Source organism: Eucyclogobius newberryi, unplaced genomic scaffold, assembly GCF_026437365.1.
Source record: "Eucyclogobius newberryi isolate DKJ021-1_F unplaced genomic scaffold, fEucNew1.0.hap1 SCAF_17, whole genome shotgun sequence".
Classification (NCBI taxonomy): Eukaryota; Metazoa; Chordata; class Actinopteri; order Gobiiformes; family Gobiidae; genus Eucyclogobius; species Eucyclogobius newberryi.
The window spans coordinates 3,125,120-3,151,300 of NW_027315801.1; the positions used below are offsets into that span (position 1 = coordinate 3,125,120).

Consider the following 26,181-nt stretch of genomic DNA (forward strand, 5'->3'; position numbering starts at 1 on the left):
GGGTCTGATTAGTTGCTATGGCCACGGCCCATCCCTTCGTGGCGCGAGGCCGCCGAACAACGAGCCGAGAGGCGTGTCCGCGCTGGTGGAAGCGCCGTGCGCCGATTGGACCGCGAGCCACCAAAGCGCGCGCCGATTGGCCCACACGCCCGAGCCTTTCCGTTATACGCGCACGAGGAAGAGGAGGATTTTTTGAGTTGTAAACGGAGCGCGTGCGCGTGAGAGCCTGGCTACAAAAGCGGTGTGCACTTTTCAGCACCAGTACCTCGTGGACAGCAGCCAAACCGAGTGGGCCCGACGAGGTCATCGTTCCGTTTGTTGCCGTGCGCCCGACATTGTTGGTGTTTCGCATCGCGGCACATCCGCTCGCACGACGCAAGTGCCGAGGAGGGCTTTGCCGGCGGCCGGAGGAAGCGACGAGGCGGCGAGACCTCCGCTTTGTTGGCCCCGACGGGCGAAGAGACCCGGGAGCAGCGCTTTACGCGTCGAAATCGCCTCCGCTGACATTTTCCCGCTCCGTTTGCTCGAAGTGGTGCGGTCGGCGCGGAATAGATGGCGACGAATGAAGGCGAGCAGAGGTGATATTCAAGCTACATCACCGTAGGGCTCGATACGCGGTTGACCCCCGGTGCCGTTTTCCGCCCGCCGCAGCCTGCGCGCACCGCTTTGCCGCTCGGCTTCTCCCCATTGTGCCCGCCGCCGGCCGCTTCAGCCCACCGCCGCCGCAGCCGCAGCCGCAGCCGCTTCGCTCGGCTCCCGCCCCGCATTCCCGACCCTCTTTTCCCCGCCGCAGCCAAAGCTAAATCGCCCCCGAAGAAGAAGAGGAAGAAGAGGAAGAAGAGGAAGATGTGCTCCAGGATCTGGTTCGTGACAGACCGGCGCATCGCCCAGGAGTATCCGCAAGTCCAGATCCTCCGCGCGCTGAAGGAGCGCTGCGCGGACGAAGACGTGGAATTCCGCTATCTCCTCATGGATCAAATCGTGCTCACCATCAGCGAGGGGCAGCTGGGTAAGCGCGCCGGCCACGCCACGACGCTTTTATTCACATGTATGCGCGTATTTCGCTCTAAACGCGCGGTTGCCGGCAAGTGGCGCCATCGGAAGCTAATGGGCAGCTAGTGGTTATTGTTTGGGGCTAGCTAGCAGCCTGTTAGCATGGAAGCTGTAGTTTATGGTCCAGATCCGTGACCGCCTAACCCACTTTCCATCCACGCCGCCTCCGCGCGACAAAACCCCGCGTCTCTCCTCAGTCTGGTCCGTGGATGATCAGAGTTAAGAGTTTAAATACGCACGCGTTTTCATTTGGCGCTTTATCAGATGGAAGTTGGAGCAGGAGTCGATGTAAAGTAAAGTAGCAGAGGTTGCAATCCACGCTAAATCGCACCTAAAATGTAAACTTGTTTTTTTTATTTGCTCTTAATTCATACTGTCCACTGAGTATAACAACGATTCTGACGATGAACGGTGTTATTACAAAGGTATGACCAGTGGTAAACGTTAAGATTCCACTGTTGTGATGTGTTTATAAGGGTTTTTGTTTGCTTCATTGTTGCTTTTTGCATCACTCACAAAGAATCTCACTGGCAAATAGCTACACATTTGACTATACAAATAAATACCACTCTAGATTGACTGGAACGCAACAAGAAACTGATAAGGGGTTTTGTATTTACAGCAGGCCAGCAGCTTGTCTCTAAACTGCTCTTTGATTTGTGGCACAAAGTGTAAATGAAACCATGTCCACAAGGCACAGGATTACAAAACTCACTTATTACAGCTGATCTTTACTTTGACTTATTAAGAAGTAGTGCCAACGCAGCCCTCGGACCAGTTCCTTCCTCTCATGTCACATCAGTTGCATTTCCCATTCAAATGAGCAACCCCACAGGAGCGCACATGGCTACCAAAGCAAGCCCTGTTTACCTTTCAGGCCACAATACGCTGCCATACAATGCAATCTCTCTCAGACCGACCCTTTTGCCAAGCTTTTTAGCGTTATTTAAATGATGTATTATCTGTACTCTGATTGTCACGAAGTGTGTGTATGTGTGTGTGTGTTCTGTGTGTATGTGTGTGTGTGTGTGTTCTGTGTGTGTGTGTTGGTGACGGTAACAGCAGGAGCCCTCGTCAGACTTGGGGAGGAGAGGAATTTGTGAAGGCTGTTCAAAGTGAGGCGGTGCTGTCAGATGGGATGTTCGTCATGCTAATTAGCACCTCATATTGGGAGACCGCTGTGACCGCTTTCTCTGGGCGCTGAGGATGTTAGCTTTTCGCAGGCGCGCGAGGAGATCGGTCGTAAACTAGGTGTAAGCCATTGTGCCAGTGAATAGTGTTACTGTTATTCAATGTAAAAGGCCCACGTTTGAACAGTTTATTTTAAATTACGGGTGTTTTAATGATCAAAAGAATGAATACTGAATAAATGAATATTTCCTTTTTCACCGTAAGCAACAACATTATATCAGATGTTACTACTACACCAAAATAATGCATTTATTTACATATGTAACGCAATCCATTACATGTTATTTTTGTTAGCATAAACGCTAAATTACTCTTTGATTACATTTTTGAAGCACCTTCCCAATAATTTGTAGTTTTCTTATCTTTACCGCTATATCTGTATCTCTATTGAGGTTGTAAAAGTATAAATATAAGTCAGCTAGTAAACTTGTCTTATTTTCCTAAACAAATCCTTCCTGTTAGCGTGTTTGTCTTTTGCTGATTGTTTGAGATAAGCTCTAAAGCACACGGTGTTAATGTGTTTAACTTATTTAACAGAGATGTCCCGGAGAAGTTAATTGTTAGAGGCCAGCACTGGAACCTGAGTCTAGACATTGCTTTGAGACACATAACTAGAGCAAGGCTTAGTCCAGTCCGGTTGTAATCCTGGACTTCCTCAGGATCTGAACTCTGACGTGACACATTAACACTTGGCTTGGGGAGCTAATGAGATGAGGAGGTTGGAAGCAACTGCTACTGGAAATACGGCTTTGTTCAGTGGCGCTACTAGTTAAGAGTACAGATAATATCACACAGCGCTAAAATGATATGTTTTAGTAGTTAACTTTAATAGTTAACTTTAAATTCAGAATAATAATCATAATCTTGACCTGTTTTTTTTTTCAATGTATACGACTAAGATACCAAACTAGTCTGGATCAAACTTCTCAGATCATGATAAATATTCTTAATTGGTGTCTGCCTTTCACTTACTTACGTCTGTTCTGTCTCTGTTTGGACTTTACTTACGTCTGTTCTGTCTCTGTTTGGACTTTACTTACGTCTGTTCTGTCTGTTTGGACTTTACTTACGTCTGTTCTGTCTCTGTTTGGACTTTACTTACGTCTGTTCTGTCTCTGTTTGGACTTTACTTACGTCTGTTCTGTCTGTTTGGACTTTACTTACGTCTGTTCTGTCTCTGTTTGGACTTTACTTACGTCTGTTCTGTCTCTGTTTGGACTTTACTTACGTCTGTTCTGTCTCTGGACTTTACTTACGTCTGTTCTGTCTCTGTTTGGACTTTACTTACGTCTGTTCTGTCTGTTTGGACTTTACTTACGTCTGTTCTGTCTCTGTTTGGACTTTACTTACGTCTGTTCTGTCTCTGTTTGGACTTTACTTACGTCTGTTCTGTCTGTTTGGACTTTACTTACGTCTGTTCTGTCTCTGTTTGGACTTTACTTACGTCTGTTCTGTCTCTGTTTGGACTTTACTTACGTCTGTTCTGTCTCTGGACTTTACTTACGTCTGTTCTGTCTCTGTTTGGACTTTACTTACGTCTGTTCTGTCTCTGTTTGGACTTTACTTACGTCTGTTCTGTCTGTTTGGACTTTACTTACGTCTGTTCTGTCTCTGTTTGGACTTTACTTACGTCTGTTCTGTCTCTGGACTTTACTTACGTCTGTTCTGTCTCTGTTTGGACTTTACTTACGTCTGTTCTGTCTCTGTTTGGTCTTTACGTACATCTGTTCTGTCTCTGGTCTTTACGTACATCTGTTCTGTAGTAGGTTAGACTCTGTTTTGTTTCCTGTTGTGTCGTTCTAGTTTTAGTTTCAGAACAGTGACTAAATGAGTATTTGCTGACTCTAATCGAGTGTGGAAGCGGATGTTTGAGCTGTTTGAGGTGAGACAAACTTTGTTGTGTGAAAGTTGCCTGTCTTCACCTGGGGAAGGGACTGGGTTTTTTCATAAAACAAAAGAAAAAACACAAGAAACAGAACAAGACCAACAATAACAACAAACTACAGTCTGCAATTGTTAATTTCAGTCCAATATTTTTGTGCAACAGGACAGGAAAGGAAAAACTTCAGAACCCTATGGGAAAAAGTAGAAACCTTGGGGAGCGCCAAAGTGAGAGATCCTACTCCCACGGACGGACAGGCTTCAGATGGTCCAGGACTGACCCACTTCCATTTGCAGATAGAGGCACTCAGGAGGACAGCTCATCCAGGCACAGAAGGATTCATCCATTCATCATTTCCCTGTGAATAATGTGCATTTTGACGAGGTGTTATGGAAAAATGGGACACATTCTTTGAACAGAATTCTTTCCAGACGTGACTTTGTCCATTGGGATTGACATATGTTTTCCCATTATTTTAGTCTTCAGAGAAAAGTCAAAATTACCTTCTCTTTACCATTTACTTTTAATATAATGAGTGGTTGTCCGGATTATGAACGCATTTATATAATTTAGATATTATTCCCCTTAAAAGTCCTGATGTATATGCCTTAATGAAAATGTCATTCAGAAGGATAGGACTGTTGTTGCTTTGTTTTATACCTTGGTTATAATAACTTCTTATCTGTAAATACCTATAAAACTCTTGTTCCTCCAAACCAAAGGAGTCTTTCAACAGTTCTGTTGGTACAAAACCTCAGTCATGAGCCAACCAGTTTAAGATTTTAACATTTTTGTTTAGTTTGTATGTTTTCATTAGCTCCTTCCATGTTGTAAGCACAGATTTTACCCAGGGTTCTCTTTTTTTAATTTCTTGTAGCATTTGAGGATCCTTGTTTTTGGCATGTTTAGTTTCCGTCCTCTTTAGTTTGTTCTGTAAACCGTTTTTTCTGTCATTGTTTCTTTTTTGGCTGACGTGTCAGCAATTACCCTGCCCCCCAATACTGCCTTAGCTGCATCAAATAGAATGGGTGGAGACATTTCACCATTGTCGTTTTCTCCTGCATAAGTCTCAATATCATTCGATTTATTTATTTTTAAACTGAGGGTCATTGAGTAGACTAGCATTACATTTCCAATGTGTGTTTTTCACTTCTGCTCCAAATCTACAGTGATGTAAATAAGTGAAGTATTGTGCCTATGTGCCCTATGTGTATTAAGCTCTAACTACTCATGTCGTCAACACTGAACAACTACCAACAACATACAAGCTATTTATAGTTAAAAGCAATAAACATGCATCAAATAGATGTTTAATATTATTATGATTATTTATTAAGGACACAGGTGCGGACACAAGTTCCATATCCTATTAAGTTAAGCATAAATAAGTTACGCTAAGATTGACCATGCAGTTCACAGCGCTGCCTTTGCATATCGTCCGCTTTAGAATGTTTCTCTTGTTGAAACATATTGTTGTTTTCTCTGAGAAATGATATGTACTTTACGTGAAAGACCTTTTATTCAATAAAACAATATAACTTACTTCATCCTTGAGTGACAATTTAAAGTGCCACTAAACACCCGTGGCAGAGCAAAATGTAAAACATGCTCCTCTGTGGGCAGTTCTTGGAGGAGGGGGGTGAGGGGAGCAGGTGAGGAGGCGGGCTCTAGCCCAGTGATTGACAGCGGCTCCTGACAGGAAACATGGCACGGACACACTGCCTAATCTGGATAGGATAGACACAGGGGCAGGGCTCACGTGGGCGGGGCTCACAGGGGTCAGTCGTGGTGTAATCCGCAGGCTTATGATTATGATTCAGCAGAAGCCGCAAGTCCAACCACAAAATTCAAATGTAGTGATGTGCAGTTGACCCCAGGAGGACAATACAGGCACCGCTTTGGACCCAAAAGTCAGATTTGTAACAATTATGCACTAAGATGACAAAATAAGCCCAATCATGTGTGTGTGTATATATATATATATATATATATATATATATATATATATATATATATATAGCTATTTTAGACCCTTTTAGACCCTTTAACAGAGTTATACAGTTAAAGAAAAAGTTGGTTTTGGTGCTCTTAAAGCATCCTCAAATTCCACAGAAACAAAATAAAATAGACCTATAAAATTACTAAACAGTAAGATAAAATATTTTTTTGACAAAAAACAAAACAAAAACTAAACTAAGAGTTACTCACAACAGCCAACTGTACAATAAGGTCAAAGACTTTGACCCTTCCAAACTGTTCAAATAGAGACTATCTAAAGAGATCAATAATAGATCAATATGAACTGCTGGCTGTTCAAATCTGCCGAAACACTTGGTGAGAAAAAGGTGGTAAAGCAACACATTCTTGTAATTCTGGCAAATTTGAGAGTCCTGCAGCTGGACATCTGGACTAAGTCCCCAAAACGTCCGTAGCAACGCGCTCAGGCAAGCCTGCTGCCACTGGTATTTCCACAGAGGTCACAGAGGTCACAGTTATTCATAGTGTGTGATCAAATACAACACTATACAAATTATTTTACCCAAATAAGAGTAAAGTTTCCTCAAAATAATAGTGAAGAAGCTGTAACGATGTAACAAGTAAATTAAACCTAATACCACATCTTACTAGCACTCGGCACAAGTCGTAGAAGCAGCATATGTTTTCTGACAATGTTGAGGTAGAAGATGCCTATTAATAGTCGCAGTATTAGTATTAGTTTAACAAAACCCCATTGTTCAGAATCACACAAACAGCCTTTATTCATGCTTGATTCCAATTGCTCCAATAATAGTCTTGTCTCTTCCCATTGTAACTGCTCCAATCTCAGCATGACAATCGGCACACTGTCCCAACACTGGGTCTCCTCTGTGGTTAGAAATGAATATTTGTGTTGTAATAAGACTCCTACAGAGTGAGACGGGAGCCAAGGAAGGATTTCCTGACCTTTAGGCCTTGTGCTGGTGTCCACGTTGACCCAGATACAAATACAAATGGATATAAAAGAGGCAAATGCTGGAAATATAAGAATCATTCTGGATACATGGCATAGTTTTTGAGTATATTAAAAAGTGTTCAGCTTTTTTGTACTTTACGTCCCTCAAAAGTCCAGTCCAGCTAAGTTATTGCTCATATGTAGGTTGTTGTGCCTCAAGCGTTCAGTGTCATCGGCCGGGGTCTGGAGTGTGACTGTAGGTTGTGAGTAATGATTTTGAAAACATGTCTTAAGACTGTGGTCATGGAGCCTTTCAAATTACCAATCATGACGTCAAAGTAATTCAACAGGGATTTATTATACTAGGACCGAGCCAGATTTAAACTACAGTTACTTTGAGAACAAACCAAGATTTAACCTAGTCTAAGGCTAAATTACCGTTTTAAACAATAATAAGACTAGAGTTTAAATTGAACTTGAGACTGATTTTGATGTCACAAACAAATAAAAATAAATAATAATAACTTTTTCCAAGACAATACTTAAAAAAATAGTATCTGTTTTCTTATATACTGTACTAGATCTGATATAGATCCAAACGATTCAAAAACAAATCCAGTAATGATTTTAGTCCTGTTTATGTGACTTATTTCAGTATTGAGTTTTAGTATAATTTAGTATATTTTTATTTAGCCTCATTAAGTTCTAAACTAGGGGAGAAAAGTACTATAAACGAGAACATTAAACCAAAAGAAATACACAAACTAACCTTGATTAAACCAAGACTAAACACGTTCTAAACTGGGACTAACTGAGCCAGGTTCACCCCATTATACATCCATTACACAAGAACCATCACCTCCTAACACACAGAACCATCACCTCCTAACACACAGAACCATCACCTCCTAACACACAGAACCATCACCTCCTAACACACAGAACCATCACCTCCTAACACACAGAACCATCACCTCCTAACACACAGAACCATCACCTCCTAACACACAGAACCATCACCTCCTAACAGTCTTTGTCGGACACAGTAACAGTATTCTGTCCAATGAGACGCCTCTGAATCCCTGGCAGAGTCACGGAGCAGGCCATCTGTGATAAACAACACCAGGCCGATCCCAGCTAATTCAAAATCCCTCCCATAAGTGGGACACGGCAGGGAGATCGACTCGTGTACACTTTCAATTTCATCGCGTCAAAAGGATCAGTGTTTGGGGCTGTTAATCGATGAATTGACACTAAATGATTGTTGAAACAATCGTCAACTAACTTAGACGTCGGGTAATTGTTATCTGAGCTATTCCCAGACTCTAAAGCTTGCCGTGTGCTGAGAGAAAAAACAGGTTTTATGACTCAGACTGAGCAGTTAATTGTACCGTAATGGCACAGAACGCGTAACGTTTGAAGAACCTGTTTTGCCGGTCACTGTACTCGTCCTCAAGCGACCTAACTTAAGCTTTATCTGGGTCAAACTGAACAACAAAGTGATTAATAATAAAAAAAAAAACATGAAAACATTAGATTGACTGATTATCATAACAATCGTTAGTCACAGAACTAATTGTTTTATAGTTGTGGAGTACACAATAATCAGTGGATGGCAGAGTCAGATCGTTTTCAGGGCATAACTCCTTCTTTAGACTGAAAATGACTCAATTTATTTCCCCGTTTCTTCTTCTTTTTTGCTTATGAAACATCTCAATTTCAAGTACACGGTTCACACCTTTTCTACCACGGACTGAAACGATATTTCTCAAATGAACTGATACTTTGTCGCGTCTCGTATTCCGTGGCTATCTCGTTCTATCTCGTTAGCATTTGCTGTGAGCGTCTCCTTTGTGTGACTGCGGCTGAGTGTGATCAGGGAGGAGATATGAGCCGTCACACTGGCCCAAATACTAAAAGAACCACCATTGTGTCTACGACATCTGATTAAAAGAAACTCTGCAAAATGTTGTGTGAAGAGCTGGAAAGTTTAATTTGCACGAAATAATAGGCTTTAAGTGTAAGAAAAGTGTATTGTAATACTGTAAGCGTCCTGCGTAGGGTTTAGGCTTTGTTTAGTCTTGATTTTGATGTTCAGTGCTGATTTCTATTGTGTCAAGCCTAGTTTAGACTTCACACTTGAGTTAGTCCCGGTTTAGACTTGGGTCATTCCTTGTTTAAACTTGGATTAGTCTTACTTAGGGTGCTGGTTGGATATGGCTCAGTTAATGGCTTTGATTAGTGTGGTTTGTCCTGGTTTACATTGGAAATCTAACAATATAGATTTTGGTCAATCCTGGTTTGGATTTAGGTTAGTCCTGGTTTACACTTGGGTGAGTTCTAGCCCTGTTTTAGACTTAGAATAGTCTTGGTTTACACTTGGGTGAGTCCTAGTCCTGTTTTAGACTTAAATTTGAAGTTAAAAGTTTGACTTAATTTAGCCTCGATCCGTCCGTAACTCGATTCAGCGCCTCTTTGGCGGGTGTGTCCGGGCGTCGTCTCTGCCCGGCACTGGCCTTTTGATTCGTATGTTGTTTCATCCAAATCAAAGCTGTGTTTGTGATCAAAAAGTTTAGCAAAAAAAAAAAGTTTAGATGAGAACATTCTACTGTACTCGCACTTACAATGACCCAGTGTGAGGGAGAGCGTGAGAAGAGACGCACACTGCAGTCTACAAGTAAAACGGAAAAAGAAGAGAGAGAGAGAGAGAGAGAGAGAGAGAGAGAGAGAGAGAGAGCATGTGATCCAAACATTGTCCAGAACAGATGTCCAGAACAGAATCTCTTTAGTGCACATTTAAGGGATCATCTCAAAATAGTTTGAAGCTGAAAAGACTAAAAAACTAACATTTCTGGCATCACATACAATTTATTTTAGAAAGAAACATTAAAACATAACAACTTTACAGTCATCACTTGAAAACTTGCCCTCAAATAACCTCTCAAAACTTGAACAATATAATATCATTATGTTACATATATACATAATATGGCATCTGATTCATACACTAAGTATTCTGTCAATCTGTGAATATCTCTTGTCTTTTACGACAGGTACATTTTACTGATAGACCCTGCTCACCTCTTGTCCCAGAACATCCTTTGGTATGTTTATCAGTAGAAGTTATGAACTCTTCAAATAATGTCACCTGTCGCGTCATGTTTGTTTACTCAATCCTCGGGCCCTACGGCACATCCCATTCAAACACTACACCAGCACCATGCAGACTGGCTGCTGGAAATCGCTGTGCGCGTTACATTTCACAACAAGCTCAGTCATGAGTGTCATGGATGTTGGCCTAATGCTCGTTGCTGAGAGAGTTTTTTAGCATTTCAAAACAATTACTGCCACATCAACGTATTGAAGCTTCAAAGCAACCCTCTTTTTCAGCTTCAACCTATTTTGAGATGATCTCTAAGTCTCGTACATAAAGGGTCAAACACATTTCCTCCTTGGACACTAAATCACACCTAAACCACCTAAACCTGAACCCTTACAGATCACCAGAAGGAGAACCGTGACCCTCTTCCCTCAGAATAACCCCGCCCCGTCTCTCTCTTGTCCCAGGGCTGCGCGTGGACCAGGAGCTGGTGACCTCATACCCTCAGGTGGTCATGGTGCGGGTGCCCACTCCCTGGGTGCAGTCCGACAGTGACATCACGGTCCTGCGACACCTGGAGAAGATGGGCTGCCGTCTCATCAACAGACCGCAGGCCATTCTCAACTGTGTCAACAAGTTCTGGACCTTCCAGGAGTTAGCGGGACACGGGGTTCCCCTGCCGGACACCTACTCGTACGGTATGTCCAGGACCCGCTTATATCTCAGTACAAGGTGTGGCTGGAGGTGGAGCTACAAAATCATTCATTTTTATATTTTTTTTTTTTGCTGTCGTTGTCTTTGTTCATTCCCAATTTGTTACTGAGCCAGTGAAATCCGACAAGGAGGGTACTGTTTGGTCCACAACTTGTTTTGTCCCGGTCTAGTCTAGAGTTTAGATCATTGTTTTGTTCCATCCATCCATCCATTTTCTACCGCTTGTTCCCTTTCGGGGTCGCGGGTGACTGGAGCCTATCCCAGTGACTTCGGGCCTTAGGCGGGGTACACCCTGGACAGTGGCCAACTTGTCGCAGGGCCAACACAGAGACATAGACATTACAGACAGTTCACGCTCACATTCATGTTTTGTTCTGGTTTAGAATTAAAGGGCCAATATCATGCAAAATCGACTTTTCTGCGCTTTTAACCTTCTATATACAAAGGGGTTCTTTGATGGATTCTTGTAGTCTTTAGCCAGAGAACTGTCTATCCTTTACTAACACTATTCGATTTATGTCACTTTATTTAGTTCACAGTAAATCACAGACATACATGTACATATAACACATACCGGAAATCAGCAAGTACTTCTAAAACCCGAAACACCGGTGTTTCAGGTTTTCTAGGACTAGTTTAACTGGAGCTGTTAATTGGGGGGTGTCTTGCCTTGCTTTTTCAAAAAAACGTCATCCTTCTTAGTGTTTTTTCTTATTCCCACATCAATTTCAAGATTTGAATTGATTTGGTGCTGCACAGGAAGTCATATGAGAGCCGAGGTGATCCAGTCAAAATACATCACGTGATCAGCTGCTTACCTGTTACCATGTGACTGCCAGTGATGCGCGCGTTACTTTGCATCCAGCACAATACCGTGCAGTGTTTACTCTGCACAATCTGCGTCACACATAATAACGTAAAGAGGCTTCACTATCAAGTCCATGTGACACTGAAATCGTGACACAACTCACACATGTAGGAAATCAGGAAGTACCTTTACTAACAAACCTTCCCTGTTGCATTGGCTGTAGCTTCATGATAAAGCTGGAATGGGATATTTCTTGGCGACACAAACTCAAGCTCACTCAGCTGTTGGATTTTCAAATGCTGTGTCAAATGTCAATTGACTCACCCCCACTGTGTGTTCTTCTCTTTGAGGAAAAGTCGACTTGGGTTAAGCGCGTAAATGGTAAATGGTCACATTTATATAGCGCTTTTCTACTCAAAGCGCTTTACATCATGGAACCAGTCACCCACACATTCACACCCCAGATGTTCGCAGACACTGGGGGGCAAGTTGGGTTAAGTGTCTTGCCCAAGGACACAACGCCAGTATTCACATGAGGCAGCTGCGATTGTGCCAGTGGATCTGACCGCTCTGACCGAGCGGGGAGTTGAACCGCCGACTTTTGGATCAGAAGACTAGCACTCTACCACTGAGCTACTGCCGCCCCAAAACGTGGGGAAAGAATGTTTACGCTCTTATTTGACGAGTGCACCCCACGGGGAAAGATTGAGGAAAGACATGCCCCCAAACAACAGCCCCCAGTTAAACTAGAACACCCGAAACACCGGCAGCCTCTGTTTACACCATAACGCCATCACTGCATCACAAAGAGGGCGGGGCACACACAATCACGCCGACACGAGTTCCGAACACTCTCACATTTCGGAATTCCTACTGGTCGGAAACTCGGGCAACATTTCAGAATCCCGAGTTTCCCCCGAGTTAGCCTATCCAACATGTCTGCGCCCTGCGTTTGGATAGACTTTTACATCCGACGGTTAAAACATTGATAGTGCTTGTGTTAAGTTACGTACAGAATTTGAGCGCGTGTACATTTGAAAGGTTTACGCAGTGAACGCGCGCTATCGACGCCCCGCCCACTGTACACAGGCGCGCTCAAGCTCTCTGCGCACATGCGCAGTAGAGGTGTTGTCGCATGAGCAGTGGAGTTGTTGACGGTGTGGACTTTCATTGTGTAAAATGGCGGATATCGAGAGCGTTGTTTTCACGTATTTGGTTTTCAAAACTCTCACACGGAGGCGCCGGTCTCTGTATTCCACCGTGAATACATCGTACAGCTCCTTTCTCCCATAAACAGCCACAATCAATCGTTCGTCTGCCATGGTTGACGAGCAAGGAAAAAGTGGCGCTTCTTGGGGAATTCCACGGGGAATACCGGAAATGCGAGGGGCAATACGTACGAACGTCACTGGAGCGTCAGCTCTGATTGGCTGCTGCGGCGGCTGCTACGCTTCAGCTGCAGAGACCTGAACATATCTGTACGCGTCGCGTAAGCCGCTTTCGTCGCCTCGGCCGGCTCATACGCGCGCTCAAAGCGTCGAGAGCGTAAAAAAACGCACCAATCGCGCCGCAAAAATGAAGAAATCGCTCCGCGGATAACGCACTACGTGCTCGACGCGCGTTTACCATAGACTTTGAATGTAAACTGGACGCTTCGGCCGCGGCGGTGTGGAAGCCCCTTTATTTTCCCTTTAGTTGCTCTCTACTGCCCCCTGCTGTCTGTGAACCTGCTCCTGCGCTGCCGTTGAGCCTCAGCAGTTAGAAACGCATCGTTGTGCTAATGTTGCTAACATCCACATTGTGTTGTTGATCTAGAACTTACAGATGTTATTGTCCAGGTTAATAAATTAACTTAAAACGATCCATATTTTGTTTGATTTGAGTCGTTACCGTCCATACACTGAGATATATTGCTCATAGTTTTCCCGACATGACGCTGGAACTCTGGGAAACCGCCTCTCTCAATGTCCATAACTGTTACCTAGCAACCATACCATGTAAACAAGGGCCAAAGCTCGCCTAATTTACTCAATTGTCACGATTTAACTAATGAAAATATATGTCCAACTATCAAGAAAATGTGTTAAACTGTCAGAAATGATGTGTTGAATTTTGGATGGGATTGTGTGTGTAGTGGTGACGTAGATAAAGGGACTTCTTTTTAACCCTCAGAGCTACTTCCTGTATACACTTTTTCTTTTCCACAAACTGCCACTTGACTACTTACCGCAGGTGCTCTACAAAACCTGTCATACGCACTTCCAAGTCCTGGTTTAGCCCAGATCGACGTGCTAAGACCTGGTTTAGATCAAGGTCTGGCCCTGGTTGAATCCTGGTTTACTTCACAGTTCAGTCCCAGATTATAGCTGGTTTAATCTTGGTTTAGTTCACAGTTAAACCCTGGTTCAGTCCATAATTCACTCCAGCTTTTTCTTGGTCTATGTCTACTTTAGTCTCTAGTTGAGATGTTGTTTTAGCCCTGATGTCACCCTGGTCCAGTCCTCGGTCAGTCCTGCCTCACCGGCGCTCAGATGAAAACAGTGAGAGCTGGAGGATGAGGAGGAGGAGGAGGAGGAGGAAGAGGGGGATGTTTGGCCTACATTCCTGCTGCGGCTCTTTACTGGGTCACACGGGGAACTTATGTAACACGCTGCCTCCCGTTGCCTCGGATTTTTCACAATAAAAGATGGCATTTCCCACATGGCGGGCTCGACGCAGGGGCGAGTCCTATCCACAATGTCATTTGGACGGTACTTTTACATGAACACGGGCCCTGAATCAAGTGTATAAATATCCTGAAGCAACATCTGCGCGCCCGAAAGGAATTCCTAGTATGCCGTTTTGACCTTGAGAGGGCACAGGGGAATGTTTTGGATAATAACACGAGATCTTTACGAACATGTGGATCAATTTACTGCTATGATGCTATTGCGTTTGTGTTTACTTGCTAAATTTTCTGGTCTTTGTGCTGCTGCTTCTTGACCAGGCCGTCGTTGTCAATGAGAATGGATAAATAAAGGGTAAATAAAAAGTAAATGACATCTTCAGCTACTGTTAATTGATTTTACAGTTGTTTACTACTGGTTCTGTCCTCGCTCAGACCTATTTAACGTGATTTTGATCCTCGTTGCCCACTGTAGCTTTGAACTTGTTTTGGCTATGCAATATTTCTTATCATCAAATTGTAGATCTGTTTTGCTGTTTATTTCTTCACAGAACCTATGAGACATTAAACTGACAGATTGAGGAAATTGGAATGGCAGTGGTGAAGGAAAGACCGCTGTTATCGCTGCATTTTTCACAATTTTTCACGCCTTTTTTTTTGTGGTTTTTGTTTTTAGGCTGATCGCAGGCAGAAGAAATGTGACACAGCTGTTGCTCCCACAGACAGACACTGTGAGAAATTCCTTTGCAACTGTTTTAGTTTAAGTTCAGTTTTGTCCATTTTAGACTGGGTTCGCCCTTGGTTTAATCTTCTTTCCTTGGTCCTTCTGTTTGTCCGTCGTTGGTCTGGTCCAGGCCTTTGTTCAAACCTGTGCTTAGTCCTGTTCTTACTATCGTTTTGGCGCATACGTCGTCTTGACTTTCACCCCTCCCCCAAATCACCGCTCAGTCAGCTGCAGCTCAGATATCACGAGCCTCTTCTGCTCAAAAAGGGATCAATAATGTTTGACTGGACCGCGAACTTTTTACTTTACGCTCTAAATCTCTGAGCATTTGAAAAAAACAATAATTAACATGAACTTCAGGCCATAATACCAAATCCAGCACAAAGTACCAATCACTAAATCATTACAATTGTGGCGTAACAAACATTTTATGCTACGTGGACCGTAACCTTTGCTCGGTTCGGTGTCAATTGCGATGTTCGGATTTATGACTTCAAAGTATGTTAAATGTCTTGACCGTTGTTTTTCAGGAGGCCACGATAACTTCCGCAAGATGATCGACGAGGCGGAGCCGTTGGGTTACCCGGTGGTGGTGAAGAACGCTCGCGGACACAGAGGTGAGCGGCGCAATGGATCGTTAATTAATGACTGCTTAAGTCGCCGGTGCGTTAAATGATTAGGTCCATAAGAAATCCTTTATGAGTGAGGCTTTGTGTCGCGTGGTTAGACACTCGTGACTTATAATGTTCTTGTCTTCATTATAGTCGTACTTCAATTCACTTCAACAAATATGAGAAGGCTTATTGAAAATGACATGAAATATTTGCTAAAGTCCCTCTATTACCGTAAGTTGCTCCGAAGTATAAGTCGCACCAGCCAAAAAAATGCATAATAGAGAAGAAAACAACATATATAAGTCGCACTGGAGTATAAGTCGCATTTTTGGGGGGAAATTATTTGATAAAATCTAAGACCAAGCACAGACATTTCATCTTGAAATGCAATTTAAAATAATAACAGATTAGAGAACATGGTGAATAGGTGCACGTATGCTAACGCTAACACCTTCAGCTACATGATGTATGCTAACGCTAACACCTTCAGCTACATGACGTATGCTAACGCTAACACCTTCAGCTACATGAGGCACAGACAGAACTGTGGTAAGTGTCTGGTATGTTAACGTAACATATGAACAGTTATTCAGATAACTATAGCATAAAGAACTTGCTAACAAGTTTACCAAAGCATCAGTTTTACCCCAAATCACTAAATCCATTGAATTCTTCTTCCTCTGTGTCACTTCTAAACAACTCCACAAACTCCAGAGGAAGAGGAAGTGCAGATTCTTCTTCTGCGTCACTTAGAGCCTAGAGCGCCCTCTTGTGGTTGCCAGTGTGAAAATAACAAATAATTCGAAGCGTTCGTTAAATTGTTTTTGTCGCTTTAAAAACCTACATTCTTACAGCGAGTAGGACTATCCGCATGGAGATGTACAAGCCGTGCCGTCCTATGAAACATTTCAGGCAAAGCACTTACATCTCCATGGAGACAAACTGATAACGCGGCTTCATCCAGAATAGTCACATGGTGCACCTTCAATTGCACATTTGGTGAAATTTTTCGTCCCAATAATATCAAGTTTGTTTATGGATTTATCCTGGATACCAAATCATATACCACCTATCTATTTACACAATTCCAATATCTATTTGCATAACCTACAGCAGCATTGCATTGTGTCTCTAGTTCAAACCAGACAAATTATTTATTACCGTATATTCTGGACTATAAGTCGCACCGGCCAAAAATGCATAATAGAGAAGAAAAAACATATATAAGTCGCACTGGAGTATGAAATACGGTTGCAAGTGTGAAAATAACAAATAATATCACATAAAGTCGCTCCGAAGTATAAGTCAAACCGCGGCCAAAACTATGAAAAAAAGATGCGACTTATAGTCTGGAAAATACGGTAACTTTATTATTGTGCACGGGAAAGAGTTGGGCTGGACTTTAACTCGGGGACGAGGGCCGATGTGTGAAGAAGAGGAGGTAAATAGAGCCTCTTGAACTGAGGGCCTAACGGTTCCTCTGTTGAACAATGCTGCGCTGGTGGGACGGCCTCAGGCTATTGTTCCACACCCGCCCCGACCCAGAGCGATACAGGAGTCAATCATGAAGGGAGAGGAAGGAAACGTTACACTGCGGTCATACGCATTCACAGAGACTGGATTTAGACTGTCAACTTTCTCTAGAGAATTCAAACCAACAGATACATGTGCGGAGTAGTTGCGCGCACAGCCTGGTACTCATGTAAACCTTCTGTCCAACCCATTCATTTTAATAAGACAGCAGACAGATATTTGTTGTTTACATGTTTGTTATATTTTCCAGCAAGTCTCTAGATCTTGTGTTTTACCTGAAGTTCACAAATCCAAGTAGGATATGGGGTGTAAAAATACAATTTCAATGTCAAACTGTTAATTTTTCGGTGCATTATTGTCCCTCACACCGTTCGATTTAAGACATATCTCTAATTGCTAATCACAAATGTTAATCGACATAAAATACTTCTACACTCTGTTATTTTTTCACGCCTCACGTTAAGTCGAGTGGTTGTCAGTCGCCCAAACCCGCCTTCTTCAGTTTGTGATAGTTGTAGGCTAAAGCTAATTCACTAACTCGCAAATTTGGAAACTCACAAACTTGCGAACTCAGAAATTTGCTAGCATGGAGACTCACAAACTCGGGAACGCGCTAACTCAGAAACTCGCTAACTCGGAAACTAACTCGATAGCTCGCTAACTCGCACACCCGCTAACTAGCACACCCGCTAACTCGCACACCTGCTAACTAGCACATCCGCTAACTCGCACACCCGAAAACTCGCACACCCGCTAACTCGCTAACGGTACCGGCCTTTAGAATGCAGGCGTTCTGTTTACAAACACCGGAAGGATCTATATGTTCAGCTCTCCTCTGCGGATGTGCATCTTCAAATAGGGACATGGTTAGTCGTCATCGTGGGTGGAGCTGTTTTTGTCATGGTTTTAAAACGCAAACCGACTTCAGCATTGGCATTGGAAGTCATTGTTATAGAGAAACACTGTTAGCTTTCAAACTGTAACATTATTAGCATTAGCCACGGCGCACTTTTGTGATAACAGCTAGCTTATAAATACTTTATTAGCCCCATCTGTGAGCCTTTGTTTCTTCTCCAGTTTGCTTCTCTGATAAGACATTTAACTTGTAGCGTTTCAACAGATTCCCTTTTTCACTTTTTTACTATTGATGTGCCACTGTTAGCATTTTGGAAAGTCAAAAAAACAAAAACATCCAAAGGCCACATGCAATTGCAATATACAGTAGCTGCTGTTGCCTATATTTAGATCGTCACACGGTGTTCCGCGCTCGGATCGGTACATCACATGGCCGGTCTCACTCTGGACAAACAGCCCTGGTGCTAATTAAAAGGGACATATTTGCGCGTACGTGAGAAACGGGGTGTGTCCCGGTCAGATGTGAAGGGCAACAGAAAGTGGCACATGGCTTGGTCAGCGCAACATAACAGCCAGCAGTGTCGTCCTGGCGCAAGATGTGGTCAAGACCCAGAAAAAAGAGGAATTGTGAGATAGTTATTGTTAAAATCGTGTCAAATAAATTGTGTTTTTAAGTCCCATTCACAGGCTAATCACATTGTCTCAGTATTGACCACGTGTTTGAACTTTAACAGGAAGAGAATCTGACTCAAAGCCCAACGAATCGTCACTTTACACTCACACTCTTCGACCGTTCCTCTCCACCAGGCAAAGCGGTGTTCCTGGCCCGGGACAAGCCCCACCTGACGGACCTGTGCCACCTGATCCGCCACGACACCCCGTACCTGTTCCAGGAGTACGTGAAGGAGTCCCACGGCCGGGACGTCCGCGTGGTGCTGGTGGGAGGGCGCGTCATCGGCTCCATGCTGCGCTGCTCCACCGACGGACGCATGCAGAGCAACTGTTCGCTGGGTACGCAACACACTCTCAGCAGCTATAGACGGAGGCAGGACAGTTATAGAAAGCCACGCCAAGACAGAGCAAAGTGGAGACGGTAAATCATACGAAAACACACAAGAGTAAATACCGAGCGTCTGTGGTGGGTGGAAAAGCATTTGTCTAAAATATAGGCTCAATACTGAATTTGAGGCATAAAACCTCAAATAGTGCTTTATTTTCCTGAGTATAAGTCGCACCAGACAAAAAAATGCATAATAGAGAAGAAAAATATAAATATAAGTTGCATTTTTGGGGGAAATTGATTTGATCAAATCCAAGACAAAGACCAGACATTTCATCTTGAAATGCAGTTTAAAATAATAACAGATGAGAGAACATGGTGAATAGGTGTACGTATGCTAACGCTAACACCTTCAGCTACATGACGTATACTAACGCTAACACCTTCAGCTACATGACGTATGCTAACGCTAACACCTTCAGCTACATGACGTATGCTAACGCTAACACCTTCAGCTACATGACGTATGCTAACGCTAACACCTTCAGCTACATGACGTATGCTAACGCTAACACCTTCAGCTACATGAGGCACAGACAGAACTGTGGTAAGTGTCTGGTATGTTAACGTAACATATGAACAGTTATTCAGAGAACTATAGCATAAAGAACATGCTAACAAGTTTAGCAAAGCATCAGTTTTACCCCAAATCACTAAATCCACTGAATTCTTCTTCCTCTGTGTCACTTCTAAACAACTCCACAAACTCCAGAGGAAGAGGAAGTGCAGATTCTTCTTCTGTGTCGCTTAGAGCCTAGAGCGCCCTCTTGTGGTTGTCAGTGTGAAAATAATCAACATGTGAAATCCGGTTGCCAATGTGAAAATAACAAATACCTGTAATATCACATATAAGTCGCTCCCGGCCAAAACTATGTAAAAAGGTGCGACTTATAATCCGGAAAATACGGTAAACACGATATGTATGTGGTCTGAAAACCAGGAAGAGTCATAATTAAATGTTTGCAAATACAGTCCCAGGAATGTTGCCAGAACAGAGGATGTCCACTGACAGAGCGACCCATTTCACGAGGACGATGCCGAGGCAGTTTTTGTAATTCCGGCTGTAACTCACTCTGACAGATTTAGGACACGGCGGCCGCTGGATTATTCTGCATTTATGTAACGCAGCATGTGGAAATGAAAAGAACCAACTGGTAGATAATAAAGCGCGGGGATCAATTGTGATTTAGCTCCCTCTTCTCGCAGACTCCCCCTGCTGCTTCGCACGGAATGCAACAGTGCAAATAGGGTTAATGATGATAGCTAGCGTTGTTTATCGTTGAACGGTCATATTCTATGCGTGCTCAAGCTTTTCAAGAGCACCTTAGCTTTCATATCTGGTGCTAATTTGATGAATAGTACAGGTGACCACACTGACCCTCACATACTCTTTCAGGTGGCGTGGGTATGATGTGCCCCCTGAGTGAACAGGGCAAGCAGCTGGCCATCGAAGTGTCCAACATCCTGGGCATGGACGTGTGCGGCATCGACCTGCTGCAGCTCAACGACGGCTCCTTCGTGGTGTGCGAGGCCAACGCCAACGTGGGCTTCATCGCGTTCGACCAGGCATGCGGCATGGACGTCGCCGGCACCGTGGCCGACTTCGCCCTCTCCATGCTGCCCAACCGGCTGACCAGGAAGATGTCGCTGCTCTCGGTGGTCTCGAGCACCAGCGAGACCAGCAGCGAGCCCGAGGTGTGCCCCGTGCCGCAGTCGTCCCTGCCGGAGGCCGTGTGCAACATGAGCGTGGGCTCCACCTCCAGCGAGAGCGACCCCGAGTCGGCCGAGCCCGGGGAGTCGGCGGAGTCGGCGCCGCGCCAAGCCAACGGCCAAGCCCTGCCCAACCTGCCCGACTCGGCCTACAACATCAACACACTCCTGGCCAATGAGATAAAGCTATTGACTGAGTAGAAAAGCCAAGAGGAAAACGACATATCCTTCAAGTTCATATTTAAATCTCGAAGAGGGATAGTCTGGTGATTGTGTTACAGGTGGGCTAGATGTAGATGTAGAGTTTAATCATTGAAGTTGGTAATCACCAGTTTGGAGGAGTAGACGGGACCAATGACTCCTGTTCTATGGCTGCTAAAAACACTCCCAACATGACGTCTCCATTGCAAGGGGTTTATTTTCCTTTTTTTTAAGCTTTTTTTTTTTTTTGTTACCATCATTTTGTTGGTCATTCATACAGCCCTGGAAATCAACACTAACTCCTAGTTTGCTCCTCTCTGCTTCTCCACACTGGACTATTACCTACGACAGCGAGTAGTAGCTCCGCCTTCACTAAACACCGTACCGTCCCTTTAAATCCACATCAATTCCATGTTAGACATTCCTTTTAGCGACATATCAACTTTTATTTGTCAAAACTTATTGTGGACATGACGTAACCCTTTTGAAAAACACAGATCTGAAGGCTGCTCCCCTGACGCCCCCTCTTTGCACCTCTCCTCTCCAAATCCGGGCTCGTTTACAGCAATAGAGGGTCTTTTCCAAACTCTCTTATCAAATGTATTGGGATTTTTTAATTATTAATGATTATTGACAGTACAACTGTGGCAATAAATTAAAAGTACTTTGAATTAACATAGGGTTAATGGTGAGTGCTAGCTTGGTCAAGTTAAGCAGCTTTAGCATTTCTTCCCTTCTCGACCAATCGACGGTTGCTGAACCGTCTAAATTGAAGGTTATATGTTTGCGCTCAGCTAGAAGGGACCATTTACACTTCATATTGTCTATTTGTTCTGAAATGCTATTCTTTCTATTGCTGAAATTATAATGGCTTACCAAGGTAGACAAGAAACACTCAACGATCTACATAAATACACTTATTAATTCTTAATTTATCTACATCGAGGTCTCAAAACTGACAAACTGCAGCAGCTGCAAAAATGTACTGTCAACAATGTTTACTATGCTTTGAAGCATGCTAAAGGTCTTTAAGCCAATCTAAACTTGAGGTGATTGATTACATATCTGTTAAACTGTAGGTGCTAGCTTAGGGCGGGGCAATAGACTTAAAAACCCTTATAAAGGACAAATAGAGAGGTTATTTCCTGTTTAACAGGAGGCTTTATGGGGAGAATATGGCAAGACCATTCCCTGCTTTATGTGTTTTCTCAGTAGACTGTTGCCCAGCCCTATGCTAGGTCTTTATCTCTGATGATTAGCCTTACCAGCCGTGTGGCATCACTGCCACCTTTTAAATCCGATGACTTGCACTTTATAAACATACCTTTGTGTTTTTCTAGGCCGGGCGATGTATTTTTTAAAAGCCGAGGTCACTAAGGCTACCTCAACTGGGTCTTTTCAGACGTATCCACAATAGTGTCTCTTTGTTTTAGTTGTAATTAATATTAAGTAATTTTTAACACTTTTTGTACATATTTCTAGGTTAGTGTATCCAGGCTACATATTAACAGCCAACTTGGATTTTTTTTAAATAAGCCATCGTTTGTATAGGACAAGAACATCACAAAAGTCAAAATTGTAAATGAAAACTTTTGACAGCGACAGATTTCTTCTTGTAGACTTAAACGTTTCTTTCGTGGATATCCTAAAATGTTTATCTACACAACAAGTGGGCGTGGTGTACAAATACAACGCAGGTTACATATATTTTTCGCCTTGAGCAGAACAAATGTTAAAAATTCAGAGTTTTCAATGGGTATGAATTCTGGTTTTACGTTCGTAGTAGAGAGCCACATCTGTGCCGAAATGCCAAATTCAAAAGCACAAATGTACAGCTGCTACTATTGTTCCTATAGTATACGATAGTACACAAGAATACTGGGCTTTTTGTTTGACTGTTGGGTTGAATCTTAACGCAGGGAAGCAGCCTGGATCTCAAGCCAAAACCCCTTCCTCTTTTCCTCCCCAAAAACACATCCGCACACAATTATAGACACGACTGAGACACAACAACTGCATTCACGCCATCCTCAGAAAAAGCTAGGAAATGTTAGCGTACATGCGGCCAAAATTTGGACGCGAAAAATCGACATTGCTTGTTTTTTTTAACAATTACCGTATTTTCCACACTATAAGGCGCACTGTCGTTTTTGGAGAAAATTAAAGGCTTTCGCGTGCGCCTTATAGTGCGGGAAATACGGTATGTTTATCGATTCCCTGAGTGTGGCCTGAATGCAGCGTCACGTACATATCTTCGAATGCCATACAGCCAAACGATGCATAAACCGGGATGAAGGAAACACTGCTGTATATGACCATGTGGAGCGCGTACCGAGCTTAAAGACACACCTTTTCCCCCCTTTTGCTTTGGCTAATTTTGTTCCTCGTTCTTTTCTTACTTATGGTATTTTGGACGGCAAGAAAAAAGTGATGTGTGTGCACTAATAGACTGTCTCAATAAAAGTGTAACTGCTGTGAACGCTTGACACTGCCTCTATATTTGAGTTTTAATGTTTTAGCCTTGTCCCGATGCCGTGGAAAATACGCTCGAAAATGAAATACTTGACTGTGACGCTATGAGTACTACAACTATTCAAACTCAGGCTTCGGTATCTGGACGGAATTTCAAAACTACCGTATTTCCCGCACTATAGGGCACACTGGAATATAAGGCGCACTGTCAATGAATGGTCTATTTTCGATCATTTTTCATATATAAGGCGCGCCGGACTATAAGGCGCATTAAGCTAAACAAAACGTGTACCACTTCGAGGTCAGTAAGCACAACCAGAATTTATCCATATAAAATACGCGCTGGATTATAAGGCGCACTGTCGTTTTGGGGGGAAATTTGAGGTTTAAGTGCGCCTTATAGTGCGGAAAATATGGTACTTATAAAAGAAAGCGCGATACAAATTCACAAACGGCTAATTCTCGATGGAATCAGCCGGCATCGGGGCACAGCATGAGGCTAGAACCGCACGACCAGCTCACTAAGCGATCACGGCAGCTCCGCTTTTGGAAAACGCCACTTTCTGACACTTCTGCCACGTTGTCCAGTGTAAATAATAATATCGACGATGCCGTATTAAAGCGAAACAAAACTGTGAACCCGAAATATTTGAACAAAAATCATCCCAAGTTTTCTTAAACCTTTCTTAAAGTTTGATTTGACCAGATTTTGTTCTTCCTTTCGAAACCCATCGTGTACATAATTATTATAGTCCAATTTAATATTAAAAGCCAGTCATAGAAATGAGTGAATGGTTTTTTGGGGTTTGTTTTTTCCTCCCCCTAAAGGTATACATAAATAACACGTCGACAGGTTTACTAATTAATATACTAGGTCAAATAAGGATTAGTTCTGTATTTTGTATTTGACATTTTTATCGTCCGTGGAGAAGCAAACTGGAGCATTAAAAACTCAAAGCTATATTCACAAAACTACTACTGAAATATGTGTATGTAGTAGTAAATTAACAACACTTATACAAAATATAGAACTATCCCTTTTACTGTGCTACTGCCCAAAACATGGACGTGATTGGAGAACATTTTCACTACTACTACTACTACTTCCTCAAAGCTGATACTGCAATACATCGGGCTACTGCGAAAAGGGAATCGAGCAAAATCTGAACGACGACACTGCCTGTTGACCGAGACGATGCCAAAATGAAAATGCTTTGTTGTTTTAAAAAAATCAAAAAAAATCATCACTAATAAATAAATAACACTCGTAGTTAGACGCTTTATTTTGAAAGTGGCGTGAGATGTACAGAAATGTCCAAACGAGACGCTCCAACGTGTACAAGGAGCGATGTTGTGCAGGAAGTGGATTTATTTTTGTTTGTGGGGGGACATTTAAGGTCACCTATTTCCACTTGGAAAAGCTCAATTTGTCTAGGATAAATAGTACGTTCTGAAATAGTACATTTAAACAAAAGGTGGGCGTTGATTCACTGTTGTGCTTAGGTGAAACTAGGCCTTAAACAATCAAATCAAATGGCTGTAGAAAGAGTTCCCCCGTGGCCAATCAGAGGATTTGTGGGCGGGCCATCGTGACATCATACCAAAATATAATATAATAGGTGACCTTCGATTGAACGATGTCGGGGGAAAAGAAAGTATGGGCTGCTCCAAAGGTACAAATGTGTTCAAACTCACAAGAACTCCTGACTTTGTTTTACAGTGTTATCGACTGCATCCTCAGATTTGTAACGCAAGCGTGCAGAAATGGTGTAAATATACAGCTATATCCCTCTTCTTCTTCTTTTTGTTCTTTTTGTTTTTTTTAGATCAAAATAAAATATGTCATTATTTCAAAGCGGTCAAAATGTGTTTTCTCATTTCTTCGCACAACGTTATGGACTGTAACGTCACAAGTCCGGGTCAAACAATGTCAGAATGCAGCTGGTGCGAGGCGCTCGCAGCTCCAGGCTGGTCCAAGTCAAACCCGATACAAGTTCACGTCAATCTCTACTGACTGGAATATTAATAATCATTCCGCACTGATAACAGACAGATTTAAGGCACATTCTGCACTCAAAAAAGTGAATAAAATGGATTAAATAAACATTCTCATACGCTTAGATTAGAAACTGACTCTCATCGTTTACCTTTGTGTTTCAACAGTTTCAACAATAACAAAATGTCATTATATCTTAACTACCGTATTTTCCGGACTATAAGTTGCACCTTTTTCATAGTTTTGCGACTTATACTTATATTTATACTTATATACTTATACTCCGGAGCGACATATGTGTGATATTATTTGTTATTTTCACACTTGCACCCACATTTCATACTCCAGTGCGACTTATATATGTTTTTTTCTTCTCTATGATGCATTTTTTGGCTGGTGCGACTTATACTCCAGAAAATACAGTAGTGGGATCTACAAATAACGACGACTGCAAACGTTGGTGATATTTTCCTCATTTTACTTCACATGCGTGCAAAAGTCAAGACATATTTAGTATATACAAGCATTCTGACCTCTACCTCCCGCAGGAGTAATAAAGTACACCTTATGACCCGTACTTCAACGTGATTCCGGGTTCCTTGGCACTATTTGTACGACTCGATCACTCCTTGGCACCGCTCGGTCGTCACACGCAGGGGGGGCTCTTCTCC

At 42.9% G+C, this 26,181-nt stretch overlaps 1 protein-coding gene across 1 annotated transcript; it reads left to right on the forward strand.

Moving 5' to 3' along the window:
* The first annotated feature begins 823 nt into the window (after nt 1-823).
* Nucleotides 824-25,371, forward strand: rimkla (ribosomal modification protein rimK-like family member A). The gene is made up of 5 exons (XM_072448728.1): nt 824-1,009; nt 10,626-10,856; nt 15,600-15,686; nt 18,879-19,082; nt 20,528-25,371. The coding sequence occupies exons 1-5, from the start codon at nt 847-849 to the stop codon at nt 21,040-21,042; spliced, it is 1,200 nt and encodes a 399-aa protein (XP_072304829.1). The 5' UTR covers nt 824-846; the 3' UTR covers nt 21,043-25,371.
* Nucleotides 25,372-26,181: the final 810 nt, after the last annotated feature.